We start from the raw sequence: 17054 nt of genomic DNA, 5'->3' as shown, positions 1-17054 counted from the left end.
TTTTACCTGTGGGGATGGCAATTGACTTCACTGGGAACACCGTGGGTGGCCCAACGGGTATGGGCGATACCGCAGTGAGTTTCTACGCAACGGTTTATTTCCAATTTATCACTCACTAAAATTAAATAATAATTGAGGGATGCTAACGGGGTACAAGTGACAACATTTCAAAAAATTAGCTAAGTTCGTAAAATAAATCTTAATAGTACTTAAAGCTTTGTGGCAAACGGATACAAGTGCATTTGTACTCCTTTGCCGGTAAGGTATTAGCCATTGTTTTGAGTGATTCGTTTAGTATCTTCGCAAGTCGAGCTCTTAAAATAGATGTTAAAATGAGTGAGATTAGTGAAAATAGTGACACGAATTGCAAGTAAGTATTTCTGTATATTTTTAAGGTATATAAAGTATAAGGTTAATTATTTTTATCTTAGTCTTAGGAGATTTTTAAATAAGGTTGGTTGCAATAAAAAAAAGGAAAGGCTAATATTTTTGCAGAGTTAATATTTCATATTTTTATTGAGGTAGGGGCTAATAGAAGTGTTAGTTATAGATTTTACTTTTAGTTCAATAGTTTAACTTGTAAACAATGGTTTTATAGGATTTTGCATGTGAAATTTTGATCCTATATTAATTTTCGCTCTAGAACAAACTATTGATAGTGATAGCTGAAAATGGAGATACATGCTATGTTAACAAGTTAATATAAGATCAACATTTTCCCATGGTATAAAAAAATACTGTATACATTTTTTAATCTAGAAAAATAATAACTACTTTGTTTTTTTTTTTTTAATATTTTTTTGTGATCAAGAACAGGATAATTCGGATCGCGACAAGAATTTTATGCCACGTAGCTCTGATGAGGATCAAACAACTTCAAATAGTTCTTACGACGGTACTGAGGAGATTTTAGACCATTCAACCATTTCCGAGCAAACCAGAAAACCTAGAGAAAGAGAAGAATGAAAAGGTTTTCAAGCTAAGAAAAGAAGAATTAGTGGCCTAGAGTATGTGGTATGTATGGCGTCACATTGGTAAGCAAGTGCAACCTTATACCCATTCCTGTTGTTAAAAATGAGTTTACCGAAAATGACAAGTTGCTATTTTTACAAACTGTTGGGAATTTCAAAACTGCTATCTTCACTTATATCTAGACTTCTTTTTTATATTCATGCATTGGAGTAAGTCTTCCTCGTCGCAGAAGCCATAAATAAAAGTCCAAGAAGCTATAAATCATAAAACATATCAATAAACGATTTACTAACATTATGAAAAAATGTCCGACTCTCCTATTAGTGTACCACCTACTGACAAGAGGCAAACATACACCTTTTAACAAGTTTGATAGTTCTGTAACAAATTTTGTAAAAAAACATATCAACTCATTTCCCAGCTTTAGAATCCAAATCGACAAGTTTTGTAATCAACACAATAAACAGGCTGTAAAAATCGGCTAGTATCGCCATATCTTTAATACCTACTTTAATCTCAGCTTCCATAAACCTTTAACTATAAAAATTCCAGATCACAAGAATTAAAATGCCAAATAGGCACTATCCAACGATCGAAATGTTGATCTGAGGCATTTAGCTTTGTACAATAAATACTCCTGTTTTGTCAAAAGTTTGAAATTATAGAACCAAAAAACAGAATATTATTATAGTGATTATTAATCGAATAAGTCTAGTCGTAGTTTACTTAATATAGCACTCTTAATATAAAGATTAATATTCTTAGGATTTCAAGAATTTGCACATATTGTGCAGGCAAATGACAGTAGAAAGAGCAATGAGCTCCAGAAAGTTGGTCGGGTATTCTTTTCATTTTTGTGATTGCTATACAGGGTGTCTCATAAATTCTAAAGAAAATTATAATAATAAGGAAAATGTTACTTAAACTCATTTATTTTTTAAAAGTAATCTGATGTTAAAATGTTACCATTACAATTATTTACCATTATCTATGGGACACCCTGCATAAATGTATGAGGTTTAAATTATAAAATGTAATCGATGGTTTGGGAAATATGAATAACTACTAGCTATAAGCTATTTTTTGTTGTAATAACATCATACTAAATTGCGTACAAGCTCTCGAAAAATATTTGCCAGAAATAGGTACCTACTACCTTTATGTAATTATATTTCTGTGATTGGAGATATCAACATTAATACGCTTAACCCCTTATTTAGTTTGTTTGAATCCTGTGATTTTTCTTAAGTTATTGAGGAACCTACTCCTATTAAGCATGATTTCCGATCTGTATTTTTGTGATTGATCTAAACATGGTTTCCTTAAGTATAATTCCTTAAGTGTAATTCATCATAATGCTGATGATGAATTACTTCAACAAACTCAATTAAAATTAAAGTGATTTTTCCTTCTTTTATTTTCTAGGCACATCGATTATTAGTAGGTATTGTCACTTGTGCGTTTTTTAAATAAAAACTTTTGAAATAAAAAAGATCGAACATCAATTGAAACAAATATTGTATAAATTTTTATTTTTTAATGTCGTATATTTCATTAGTCTATTACGTCAAATTTGACTAATCGCTGACTTTTGGCAGATGGTATGCTATACAAAAAGTATTCAGGATATATCTTAAAATTGCAAAATATCATGATGTACAGGTATAGAAAATTTGTATTACAAAAAACGTGCAAGTGACAATGCTAATCGACGTGTCCAAAAAATAAAACAAGAAAAAACACTTGAATTTTCAATGAATTTATTCCTTTCATCGTGAATGCATTCTATAATAGTGTTTCAGATTCTCATGTGCAATCATACGCTGACGATATACAAACGTTGCATTACTTTAACCCTTATGAGTCTGATACTGCTGCAACATCTTCGAATCTTTTTTTTAGAGTCTGTGTTATATTATTCTGAAAAACTGAAGTATTATTATTTATTTCTCTAAGACTTTTGTCAGATTTTGACATTCTTAAACTGAACAAAAAACCTTCAGTTATAGTTGGATACAAATCTAAAATTTAGGGAGCATATAAAAAAACTTCTGCAAAAAATTTACATAAAAATGAAAACACTTTTACGTTAATTGTAATATAAGACAGAGATTTTTTGACTAAGCGTCATTAAAGACTTCCTCCTTTTCAAAGAAGTTTCACTTATAACGAGGTAACCAGTTATAATCCCTTAGGCCAAAATTTAAAAACATCTAGCATTAGTTCTCTCCACATCAGACTGAAAAACCAACTCTTCTCATCCCAATAGATTGTGCTATATGTATATTATCTAAGTTAAATTTATTGTTATTGTTGAGTCATATAGATTCAATTTTTTCTGAGTTATTGATGTTTAGTATTAAGATAATGACTAAGAGATTAGTACAAGCAGTGGGTAAGTGGAAGAGTAACTATAAGTTAAACCTTATCATTGCTCCAATAGGTTTCTAGGGTAGCAAAATACATACCATATATCTTAAATAAAGACCATTGAGGGGCTTAGAAGCTATGGGGATAAGCGCCAAAATGTTTTTGAGAAAAACAAGGTAAAAATGTCCATCATTTCAATCACTTATAACACTATTTTAGATTATTTACGCACATCTTATTTATTTCAAGGTAATTTTTTTCTCAAATTTGGTTTTTTTTTTCATAATTTTTTTTTATTTTGAAAAATATTTGCACTTGTGTCCCTCTGCATCAAATTATGTACTTTTACCCTTTGTCTTTCAAGTATTTTGGCAATTAAAAAATAAAATAAAGCAATAAAAAGATAACTCAGACACATATTTAAAAAAAAATTATTAATTGTCTGACACCAGATTTTGATCGGTATTTTCTTCATCTTCTGATGAAACATTCACTTCAACTTTCAGGCAATTTCCTTGATATTGTAGAATAATAATGCGTTTGCGATTTGAAACTTTGTCATGACTTAGGTTACGGTAAAAATCATGGTGTATAGGAGGTATAAAGGTAAAAGACCCAGTAGATTTTTAGAGTTTTATTTTCACCGGCCCTTGGCGGAGAGATGAAAGTACAATGTACAAGGCATCTCATTTTCACAATGAAGACATTGCATTTTTCGTAATCCCTTTACATTATCATTCATTAAATTGTCTAAGGGAGCAATACTTCCAAAGTCATTCGTATCCAGTTTGTTAAACAAAAACTTTTGCTGCAACAACCATCCAGACAACAGGAACAAAAGAAATGTTTATTTCTTTGCTTTTTCAAAGTCTTAGTCGCATTCCATGAATGAATTACCTGATACCAAAAATTTGTGATCTATAGTTTCAATTTGGTTATTTAAAATAATATAGTTCCAAAATTTAATAATATGTTTGTTTTTATCATTACATGTGTTTGACAATGCCCCTTTTGATTCCTCTCCTTCACGCCGCATGAACATATGTGCTTAACCCTTAGAAAGGTTATGGATACCAAAATTATAGGTCTACAACTGCCTGAGGTAACATACTTTGCTATTGGCCAGTAAAAATGTCGGTAGGGTCTTTTGCAGATCAAAGCAAATATCTATTCGATCAGTCGAGCTCACAGCTTCAACTTTTGTTTAATTTTTAGCTTGTCGTCTGTTGTTTCTCTGCTTTCTTAAGATGCACTTCTTTATTAATCTTTGCAACCGCAGCGTCTTCTGGTCGTCCGGTTTTTATTGTGTTACTAAACTGATCACATAATGTACATGTATAATTTTGACGATTTACTTTGCCGAACGTATGTTTAAAACATTGCAAAAACCTTGTAGTACACTTATACGATTATAAGAAGTGATTATTTAGGCTGCCGTAGCGTAAGCTCTGTAGAGTAATTACTTCCAAGAGTACCTGTTCATAACATTTGCCGAAACTTTATTCTGGCAGTTATTCACAGCGTCTTTCAAGTTTTTCATGTCCTTATAACTTCAGAACAAGAATCACAATAAAACCAAGAATATGCTTTTGTAATGGCATACATATTATTTCCTCCGAGGATAATAACTCGGCACATTGACTGCGTAACTCCATTCATAACATCCAAACTAGCACTAAAAACAAAGCAGCATGGAACAGAACAAAATTTCACAATAAACAGAGGCTACTTTTATTTACTACTCCTTCTGCACATTAAATTCACACAAAACACAACAAAATTCCCAATAAACATTATAGGGCAACAAGTGTTATTTTTACTTACTTCATCTCCAAAATTAAAATACAATACCAGAAATTTGATGTTCCTAATAAAAACCTTGTAAGGATTTATTTTAATCGTTTGGAGTATATGATTATATTCGAGGAATGTCTGTTTACGTTATCTGCTTACGCAATGGAATTTTATTATTAACACTCACCTTGTTTAATGGCCTCTTCTAAAAGAGCTACTTTTCCAGTTTTTTTAATAAGGGTAATGTCTTGTTCATTCGCGGCGTCAACTGCCACACCTGAAATCATTAAAAAAAATTATATAAATAATGGCTTTAGTGGCAAAAAGAAAACAATTTCAAGTTAAATATACGAAAAAAAGGCGATGATGCATACATAAATCAGAAATTCTTCATTCATGCTGCATTAACTGCAATCATTGGTGAAAGCTTCTTTTGATTCTTCAACAGCACTTCTGAATCATTGTATAAAAAGGTTCAGGTAAATGACCCTTACAAAGGCAATATTGAATATAAAGCCATTTATTGTAATGATAAATAAAATTAAAACTTTGTGGTTAATATATTTTTTAGGAGAAAGATTAGTATTAATTTGTTGCTTACCTGCTGAGTCATATCCACGATATTCCAACCGTTTGAGACCATTGACCAGCAGTTCCAAAATCTCTGACCTCTTCTTTGGGGTGAGATAATTCAGGTATGCAAAAATTCCTGAAAGACAGAAAGGCCTATTTACAATTTATAGCACGAAATAATAGTAGTAAAGACACATGGAAAACATTAGATGATATTAATATTTACAAGAACAATATACCAATATCAAATCATTTAAGAAATCCCGAAGATAAAAACAATTTTTCCATAGACTCTATTGATGCTTTAGCGATAGTTATTACTGACGATTGTATAAATAAATATATACAGGTGCATTCGTTATCAGTTTTCAGTTTGCACCTTGTTTGGCATTTATTGATGTTATAAAGGCAATATTTACTATTCAATTAAATGTCTGCGGGTCTGATCGCATAACGATCCAAATAATTATACTCTATTGCCCAGTTATAATCCCTTTTCTTACACATCTTTTTAATAAATGCATTCTGTATGGCCCATTCTTTAATCAATGAAAGTCGTCTGTGGTTCTTCCTTTAAATAATAATAAACTAGTGCATTTCTCTACGATTCTTCCGTCTGCTCATTCTTGAAAGTTATCTATTAGGCAGAACACAGTACTAATAGCAGAATCTTCTTTAAAATCTGATTTGCCTAAAGGCAAAGGTGACAGGGATCAATTTGGAACCCTTGCTCTTTGTTACTTATACGTGTGATATAGATTCTATTATCAATGACACCTACACCAGTTTTTCTAAGGAAATACTATCGAAGCTGATCTTCAATTGACTGAGTCACTAGCTCAATATTCTATTTATTTTTCACCCGATTGCCATTGACGGCGACTATAGGTATGCTCCAATTCTACGTACTTTTTTATGTAATACCTATTTTATTTTAAGTCATATTACTCATAGGATGAATTCTTGATTAGAAATTGGATATTTTCCAGACATATGGAAATGTGCTTTAATAAGACCTCTGTCCAAAGTTAGTAAACCTGAAAAATTTGTAGAGCTTAGACCTATTTCAATTATTCAAACTTTATCAATAATTTTGAAAAAATATTTACATCGATAGTTACTTCATAAAAAACAAAACAATTCCAATTGGCAATGTGAGTTTTCCCAACAATAATATTACTACTTCTAATTAAATTATAATTTGGCTTTGTCTACAACTTCTTTGTTTACATTGACAACAAAGCATTTTTTAGTTCAAATTTGATTTAAGTTTCATATTTCTTTAGTTCTTAAAAAAGCATATTGCGAATTAAGACCTCATTATATTAATTTAAGCATGATAAATATTAAGCTCAGAAAAATACTTTGTGAATCCGTATTGCCTATTCTTGAATATTGTAACGTCGCAAGCTTCTAGATTGCAAATATTTCTGTGCAAAAAAAAACTGTTGCAAATGTATATTTAAACTAACAAAATATGATAATCATATAAATTTAAGGAGTTGGATTGGTTTCATATAGAAAATTTATTTCAGTGTTTTGTCCACACAGTTCATCTTATTTATAATATTAAATCTCTATTTATTTAACAAATTGGTATAGAGTACATAACATCAACAAAAGATCTTTAGACAGAAAATACAAAAATTAATAATAAACAATAATGAAGATAATGAAACTATAGTTGAAGTTATTATTATTATTTAACTATTAAACTACAAAATAAAATATAAAAGAAAAACTTGAGATGTTCCTTTTAATGGATATAGTCAATTTTGTTTAAATGAAAAATACTTAACAAACTTCCGTTGTATTTATTCCACAGAATTGATATAGGTTTGAAAAATTGGGTGCCAAACAATTATACAGTATTGCAACTTTGATCTTACAAAAGACATAAATAAAATTTTTAAAACCTATAAATTTTCGAATGCATACTATGCACTCAAATGCAGTTTCTTAATATGCATCCAAGTGACCTTACAGCTAAAAGCGTAACTAATTCAAAACGTATGTATAATGTAATACCGAGATCTCTAATAATGCCTCTTATCAGTTGGTATGGATTATATCAACCCAACCCAGGCACATCATTGTTACTTTTTCTAATATCTTCATTAAAAATTTCATGTATAACAAAAAAAGGTTACAGATAGTGAAAAACTGTATCGGAAACGTATGGCTTTAAAAATTTATGGACATTTAATGAAATTGTGTTTGCAAAAACTGATAACGGGCTGGAGAAAATTCTCAATAAGTGTATTACTCTACTTATTTTAATGTGTTAGTGACTTGTAACAAAATTTAATGATTTAACGGATTATTTACGTCTTAAACAATTGAATATTTTGGATTATCTGAAACATGGCCTCATGGTAACACTCAAAAAAAAATATTAAAGATTGATGGTCATCCAAAAATTGATTTGATGGTTATTCAAAAATTGAAAGGTTGATTAAATTTGCAATAATAGATGCAAGTGATTTCGAAAATTTACTTCTAAAAATAACATGTAACAGTTTTTCTTTTGTTTTTGGTGTTCTGTTACTAACTCCAACTTTTCATACCATGACTGTGTAGAGTGTAAAATTAGGTGTGACAAGTCCAAATTTGAGCCTTATATGCAACCTTATGTATAAAATTTCTGAAATAATACCAAATTAATGAAAAAATTAAAATGTTTAACGATATCATAACTAGTCTCTTCAATAAACATGCACTACTGAAAACTGCTAGACTAACCAAGAAGAAGGTCCTTGGTTGACTCAAGAAATTAATAACATAATGAAATTAGAAGGGACAAAGCTAAAGCGAAATTTAAAAATCATGAACTTCAGAGAATTGGGAACACGTTTAACAAAAAGTACCAACCATACGATCACACAACATAAAAGAAACTATGTTAATTTTATTTCTAGAAACAAAAGCAGTAAGGACTTATGAAAAGAATTGAAAACTTTAGATATTCATAGGAAAATTTATCTGATGAGCATTATTTAACATTAAACTCTAAAAAATCTGTAGTAATGCACTTTGCTAATAAAATAAATTGCGAGCTAATGGAAGGGAATATTTAGCTAACTGTTAATGATGAACAAATCAAAAAGACTCACAATGCAAGGAATTTAGGTTTAGTTTTAGATTAGAAGATGCGATTTCGAGAACATGTTACATTAAACATACAGAGCATTAAAAATGTTATATCCTTATCGAAATTGCTTGACTGTTCCTATTAAAAAAATGTTTTGTGACACTTTCATCCTGTCTCAGTTCAGTTATTGTGCACCTGTTTGCGGGCCTTGTCTTGATGCAGCGACTAAAAACAGAATTCAAAGAGTACAAAATTCTTGTGTCAGATTTGTTTATGAAATATGGAAATTAGGAATCAATGTGTGTATGCTCTCTGTTTTTATCGCAAAATAGTGTTGTCTAATGCTTCTATATGACAAGTTGTGACTTCGGACAGAAAAGATATCTTAACACCTTCTATGCATAGAACTGCTTTTTTTGAAAGAAGTTTTTAATATAAAATACATAATCTGTACAATCCTTTACCAAATTATATTAAAGCTTTCAAGTATTTTCCATTTAAGAAAGAAAGTAGATCTTTGAATAATATTAGAATAATATTATTTAACCCACAGGATGATATGTTTGTTATACATGTTGTTATACATTGTGAATAAATTCAGGAAATAAAGTCGTTTAATATTATAAATATTTCATTTTGGTTTACTTGTTTGGCACCATTCATTCAGTAAGTGTAACTGAACCTGTAGTTTGTAGTAACTGACCGAATTTGAGCCTTAAAGAACCCCACATTTAACAACACACTTTGTCGATTTAGATCCCTCTACTTCAATAAATTGATGTCTTTTCAGTAAGTAACCTCTAAGAACTGTAACTCTAAGAGAGGTTGAAAACAAAACATAAAGGTGTTATAATAAATAGTCTGAAGGCTCAGGATCTGGTATATATTAGATTAGATTAACTTCCTCAATTTTATGAATATGAATAGGTTTGATTTGACTCGATTTTAAGATCTAGTGGGTATACAGGACCAAATTCAAAAAAAAAAACTATAAAATGCATTGGCAATTTCTTGAGATATTGAGTACTCTGTCCGACCATTTTTTAAAACACCCGGAATACCAGAAAATCCTTTTTTTTGCCTGTAAAAAAGACCAAAACTTGGTGCTGTCTTTATATGTTATGTTGTCTACATAATATGTTAAATTATGTTGATTGAATATAATTTTTACATGACCTATTGATTAAATTCTTTAAGTTTTTTTTAATGTCATTAAGAATTTCTAAAAAATTATCTGTTCTAGGTTTACAGTAAATTTTGTGTGCTATTTCTTTATTTTTATTAGAGTTATAATTTATCTATTTCTGAGCAACTTTATAGATCCCAGACCAGACGCCACTAAGTATTCGACTTACAATAAAGGAAAATTGGCTTTCCGAATGTCTTTTTTTTTGCACACTTCATGTTGCCCAGACTGCTTAGTACTAAACTTAATTGTCACGCCTAAAAGCGGCCTAAAAGACTTGGTAGTTATCATCAACGTGTTAAAAGTATCCAATATTATTACTTTATTATCTTGAATAAAAGCTTACGAAGAAAAAACTGGTCATATTATGTTGATGAAATTGATATTGATAACATATATACAGTATCGGACAAAATTAGAAAGACTTCTCTATTTGCCAACTCCAATTTTTTGTACTTGAAATAATATTAATATTTGTTAAGCAGTGTATACCGGAGTTGACAAGAATTCTATTATCAACAATTCATTTTTGTAGCTCATGTTTACATTTATTTAAAGAATGTTTTTAACATTGATAAAAAATTACTGCGACAGAGTTAAAGAGACTCATTTTGTATTTAGTTTCGCTGAAGTCGCGATTAGTTTAATTTCTGTTTATTAGTTTGAGAATATCATTAGCAATGCCTCGTGGTAAACATTATTCCATAGACCTAAAAGAAAAAATTATAGAAGCCTATAACTCAGGTCGCTCACAAAAATTAATAAAAGAGCAATTCAACGTCAGTAAACAAATGGTTTCCAGAACAATAACAAATTATCAGCTCCGTGGAAGAGTGACAAACCTTAAAAGAGGTGGCCGCAAGAGAAAAACCTCAGTACTGCTGGACAGGAGAATTAAACGACTAAGTCAGAATAATCCGCGTCTATCTTCAACACAGATTTTGGCTGAATTGGAGGCGCCTGGGGTTTCATCCAGGACTGTGCAGCGGCGATTAGTGGAGGCGGGGCTTCCTGGAAGGAGACCAGCAAAAAAAACCCCATCTATCAAAAAAAAAATGTAGCTGCTAGAATGTTATCTGCAACACGTCACCGTTACTGGACAGCTAAGGACTGGAATAAGGTTTTGTTTAGTGACGAGTCTAAATATAATATTTTTGGAAGTGATGGAGCGCAGTTCGTACATCGCCCAGCAAACAAAAGGCTTGATCCAAAATATGTTTCTGGTACTGTGAAGCACGGAGGTGGCAATTTAATGGTTTGGGGTTGTTTTTCGGGTTATGGAATGGGTCCTATCCACAAAATTGAGCACTATGGATAGATTTATGTATCGGACTATACTGGAAGATGTAATGTTGCCTTACGCCGAATGGAAAATGCCGCTAAGATTCACGTTCCAACACGATAACGACCCCAAACATACGGCCAAACTTGTGAAGGAATGGTTTTTGGCTAACAAAATTCAAGTTTTAAAATGGCCACCGCAATAGCCGGACTTGAACCCAATTGAAAATCTTTGGGAGATTATAGAGAAAAAGATTCGCACTAAAAACATCGGGAATCGTGCTCAATTATTTGAAGAAATCGAGAATGCCTGGAAATCAATGGATCCGGCTGTAATTTCGAATCTCATTGGATCGATGCTGAATAGATGTGAAAAAGTTATCCAGAATAAAGGGTACTGGACAAAGTATTAGGTTAGTTTCATTAGTATAGGGTACAAATGTACTTTAAGGATAAGTCTCTCTAATTTTGTCGCACAGAATTTTTTGCATTTTTTTATTTTTCCTAATAAATCTTGAGAAATGTTTTTTTTTTTAATTTATTTTAGTGCCTTTTTAAACTACTTCAAAACATAACATCCTTCAGCACAAAAAGAGGAATTTAATCATTTTTATCTTACATAAAAGACGTAAGTAGTCGAGTCTCTCTAATTTTGTCCGATACTGTATATATATATACTTGGAAGCCAAACTGAACCCTACTAGCATGACATTTAAAGTTTTAATAAAAAATATTAAGCGAGTCTTCACCAGTCTTCCCAATTTTGAAAGGGTTGAAAGCAAACATCATCACTTATGGATAGGAATGACTTTTGCCAAGAAGTTTTAACTGATACATACAGCTAATATATTCAAAATAGTGTCAAACGCAACAAGATCCCACACAATAAGTCATCCTCACCACAGAAATTTTTGTTTTTAATAATAGTTGATAGTGCTTTTTTACCCTCATCTTTGTTGATACAAGTGAGGGTTCAACTCATCAGGAAGAATTGGATCAGATTGATGATTTGATCCAATTGTTGATGTTGAAAGATCTTGACAATATTGCAAAAAATTGTATTTTGGCCATTAAGAGAGATTTCTGAATTCAAAAGGTAGGTATTATTTTGCCGAATGTTATTGACAATTCTCCAACATTCCCTCTCCCTATTGGAAGAATCTCATGCATCTGCTGTAATATACCTCATCAGTTGACAAAATTGAACTTATGTGGTAATACAAACAAAATTTTTACGTAATAAAACTTTTCTAAATACTATATTTGGAGTTATAATTCTATATAAAAACCCCTCTATTGTTCTATAACATTTGCACTGGCAAAGGCAAAAAATAAAAAAAAATCCAAAACAAATATACGACGTCTAGTAGATACCGCTTAAATGTTTAAAAAGCTATTTTTAAAAAAAATATTTGCATATTTAAGGTGCTTAAGCTTACACTGATAAGGACTGGTTAATACTGTAAGTATTGGACGTTTTTAAAAAAAAAAACCTTTTCTAGGATAGTCTAGGGGCTTGTTCAACCTTGAGCCACCATGACAACCACGAAAAACTTGCGTAATTGCAGCTTTTATTCGCAACTTTAATTTAAAAAAAAAGCGTCTTCTCGTCTCTTATAGATCCACTGTATAGTAAACTTTCGCTTTTAGCACCAGTTGAACTATTGAAAATGGTTATTTAATCGTTGGCCTTGGCATTCTGTAAGAACTGGCGTTACTTCTTGGTTCTTATGTCCGACTGGTAGCGCCAACTACCACTTTATTGTTGTATAATGGTTAATATTTACATCTTTTTATGACAGTTATTAGAGTGACATTTTGTTTAAGGAGATTACATTTTGCAAAATCATTAACATTTCTAACTAATTACAAAGCAATAATAGATTTTATTAGTAATGTCTTTAAGTTATTATAATTTCACTTGGATATGCAAGACCTTCCAAAATTAGAAAGTGGTACTTCTGTGAAAAGATGTTCAACCAGAATTTGGCCTTCCCAAACTTAAGGTCACAAATTGCAAGGAACAACAGTTAATTGTTTATGTACTGCGCCTCCCTATATAATAGAAAGTCACTCAAAATTTAGACATATAAATGGCCCTGAATTATTATTTTATATATGGGCCCGCATGTGAGCAGGCATATAACAAATTCTAGTTTACCCTGAGAAAGTAAAAGAAGGAAATTGCTTGCATGGTGTCCGCCTAAAGTATTTATGAGGTCTTGAAGGGTGTGTCTGACGGGAAGCAAGTATAGTAACTGGTTATAGTTTGCAGGCATGTGAATCCTTATTAAATGATTGACATGCATACCTATCTTACTTATCAAGGTTGTTCAAAAAATATATTGATTAACGGATTAGTTTTAAAGTGGACAAGTAATCCATTTTAAAAAGTTACAATAGAGATCTTTTCATGATAATTCAATTGATATAGTATAATTCCAATAATATTGTGACTGACAGTTTTATCTAGAGATAATAGCAGTTCATTTTATTGGCAAATTTTTATGGAAAAAAATGGTATTTCCCCATAATATATGCAGGTGTAATAGGGTTGAAACTGAAATGCATATAAGAAAAATAGCAACAGTAGTGTAAAGAAAGATGAATGTATTTTGTTGGGTCATTCTAATAAAATTATCAATACAAAATCAACAATAATGAACTTAGGTCAGTGTTACAGTTAAAGATTTAGGTGCCAACCTAACTTTTTTATCATACATTTTGGATTTTATTAACAGGAGTCTTAGATTTATCACTAGAAATAGTGTACATCTTTCCTTACTTTTATTTACTTAATAAGTATTTAGGATACAAACAGATAAAATCCAAAAATAGTATCCTGATATTACAATAATTATTTAACCAATAAGCAAAAACAATCTTGAAGTAATATCTAACTAAAACTTTAATCAAATTTAATTTTACAGCATTGTCAAAATTTGAGATATGTCTTCTCTTAACTTCTGGAATGTTAAAATGATTTTCTCTAGTATGTTTTGTATCTAGGGTTTCATATTACTGATTCAAATTGTAGCTTACTAAATACATAGGAATAATAAAGTATTATCATTGTTTCAGAACATAAAAGTTTGCACATTCTCTTTTTATAAAACCTAAGATTCTATTACAATCATTAACTCACTTGTCAATGTGTAGAGAAATTACTTTATTGCTCTTTGGTTCTTGTAGAGTATACACCTGTAATATGGTTTTTATATAATGATTATCATCAAGTCTACTTGTTTATTAGTCTATACTATTGACAGTTTATCATGCACTCTTTCAAGCTCATTGTGATTATGCAATTTTGGCTCAAGTTATGAGAATTTTTTTACTACAGAGGAAGGTAATTTGTATGATCCAAGGTCTAGACTACAGGCCTGATGTAACAAGATCTTTTGTTGAACTCAAAATTTTAACTCTTCCTTCATTATACATATTGCAGTGTCTGGTTTATACTAAATGATCCTAATTAATATAAAATGCAGTCACTGTCATGATCACAGTACTAGACTAAGACTTAAGGGTTAGGGTTACCAACTATTTTGGACCTAATTGGATTTTTTAATACATTGCATAGACATATTAGGCGAATGAATAAAAAACAATTTCACAGCTGTGTGAAAAAATATTTGTTGCCTAATGGATTCTACAGCTTAAATAAATTTTTAGATCTTAGCCAGTCAAATATTTTACTAGATTTTACATAACTATAATATTGTAACTATAAGACTAATATATTTTATTTAGTATAGTTGTTTTATGTAGGATTTTGTTTTAATGTTAACTGTTACTATAGGTTAAGTTCATGATGTTATTTTGTAGCTTTAGATATATATTTTTGATTTATTTATTATTATTTTTTAATAAAAATAGTTCTAGCAGCCTATGGTTATTCAGATAAAAAATAATCAATTTTGCTTTTTACCCTACATTCCTCTTATAGTGTTAAATTGTTTTTGTGTGAAATTTTTAGCTTTGTTAATGATTATTTATTCTGATTTAAGCAGTTTTATCTTGATTAAGTTTTTTGTAATTCTAGTACTAAGTCTGTTACTAATTCTGCTGTATATTGGAAAGAATAAAAATATAGTAAATACCAATAGAATACAGTGAGGAATTCAGAAGTAGGTATCTTTTGATATATTAAGTTTTTTTATCAAAGTTTTAACTTGCACTGACTCACGATAGACAGCAGTAAATAGTACATCAGAAATAATTTTTACAATAATTCACACTATTTTCTTACCTAAAAAACATTACCTTTAACAGAAAAATAATAATACAATAGAACTTTGTATACATCAGAATTAAAAAAACCAGGTCGAAAATCAATATGCTCCTACTTATAACTAGAACAATTTTGTTTATTTTTTTAACAAACAGAATAACTTTCACTTCTACAAGCCTGGGGCAAGATTTTGAATATCTGGTGTATTATTACATTATAGACTTGCAGAAATTGCATAACCGAATTAATAAATCAGTGAGTAGGTATAGGCTTTGAACAATTATTCCTTACATTGTTACAATATGTACTATTTCATTATTTCAAATAATTTAGTTAAATTAAAAAAAAAATTAGTATTAGTTTTGAGTGGTAAAATGCTTTACAGTTTGGAAACTATAAGGTACCATCCACCTTGGCAAGTTTAGGTCCAAAATTGCCATGTCAACAAAAAACTTATCATCAGAAAAACTATAACAATGTATCATTTTATCACACTAAATCCAAGTACAACAAAAGTTTTATTTATTTAAATGAATTTATTGTCATAAAATTACAAAACATGTAGGCTCTGTTTACAAAATCCGGCCCTTATGTGTCAGACAAAAAAAAAGTGAGGTTAATGCCAACAATATTAACTTTATTTCCTATAATAAATGGCTACTTACCACACATATTAAATAAAATATAAACAAATTAATCAACAGCACATCAACACACGGACAAATATCTACGGACTGAAAAGATTATTTAAATTTTGTGCTTTTTATATCAAACGTCAACCTCAGTCAACGTAGTAGAGTGCGAAATGATTATCCGGGCGACGTTGCCGGATCGATAATTTTTTCGTTGATTTATGGGACAAATTTTATGGAATAAGCTGATTAAAATGATGTTAATCCTTAAGAGCAATCATCAGCACGTGACTTTGCCTGAAATGGATTTAACCCGCTTTATCGGGAAGGTGAGCATTTGGCAACAACGCATCGCTAAAGCAAAGCAGAACACTGTTCGTTTCGCAGCAGACGGCACCGGTATGAAGGTTGAATCTGGCGGGGCGGAATAGTCTGCCACCCAAGATGGCCGACTGATTCTGATTGTCTAATTTTTGACGTACATCAAATATGACAATAGTGACATTTTAACTGTCGTATTTGATGATTGTCTTTTTTAAGTTTTCTTTGGGTGGAAAACAAGCCAAGCCTCATGATTTTCTTCCAATTTAAAGTTTTGAAGTAATTTTATAGCTTTTTGTAGTTTTTTTGAGTTCTGGGTTGATACATTATTTTACAAACGTGCCAACATCGAATCATCGTGCAACTACATAGAGCAGGAGACAGGTAAATTTCAATTATGACATACCTAAGTGTTTTCTAATAATGTTTAGGTGTATCTTGTATGTATTATCATTTTCCAGGATATAATTATAGATTTAATCCTATTTTAGACATATCTATGTCACTGTTCTCAATTTAACTTTTTTTTTACAATTCAGTTTTAATTCTTGAACCTTCACTGGGAAAATATGAAGTATTTCCTTTTCCTTGTCTTCATCT

At 30.5% G+C, this 17054-nt stretch overlaps 1 protein-coding gene across 4 annotated transcripts in view; it reads right to left on the bottom strand.

Annotated features, from left to right (window-relative positions):
- The window catches only part of LOC126737131 (glutamine--fructose-6-phosphate aminotransferase [isomerizing] 2-like), a 43899-nt gene extending 27584 nt beyond the window's left edge, over positions 1 to 16315 (bottom strand). For all 4 annotated transcript variants that reach the window (XM_050441911.1, XM_050441972.1, XM_050442056.1 and 1 more), the window contains exons 1-4: positions 16167 to 16315; positions 5738 to 5845; positions 5324 to 5413; positions 7 to 115 (exon numbers count right to left, since the gene is read on the bottom strand). In XM_050441911.1, the coding sequence (XP_050297868.1) occupies positions 7 to 115; positions 5324 to 5413; positions 5738 to 5845; positions 16167 to 16173 (314 nt within the window). In that variant the 5' untranslated portion in view covers positions 16174 to 16315. The remainder of the gene's footprint in view (positions 1 to 6; positions 116 to 5323; positions 5414 to 5737; positions 5846 to 16166) is intronic.
- Positions 16316 to 17054: the final 739 nt, after the last annotated feature.

This window comes from Anthonomus grandis, chromosome 1, assembly GCF_022605725.1.
Source record: "Anthonomus grandis grandis chromosome 1, icAntGran1.3, whole genome shotgun sequence".
In the NCBI taxonomy this organism is placed as follows: Eukaryota; Metazoa; Arthropoda; class Insecta; order Coleoptera; family Curculionidae; genus Anthonomus; species Anthonomus grandis.
The sequence above is the reverse complement of the archived record's forward strand: the minus strand, read 5'-3'. Positions and strand labels throughout refer to the sequence as shown.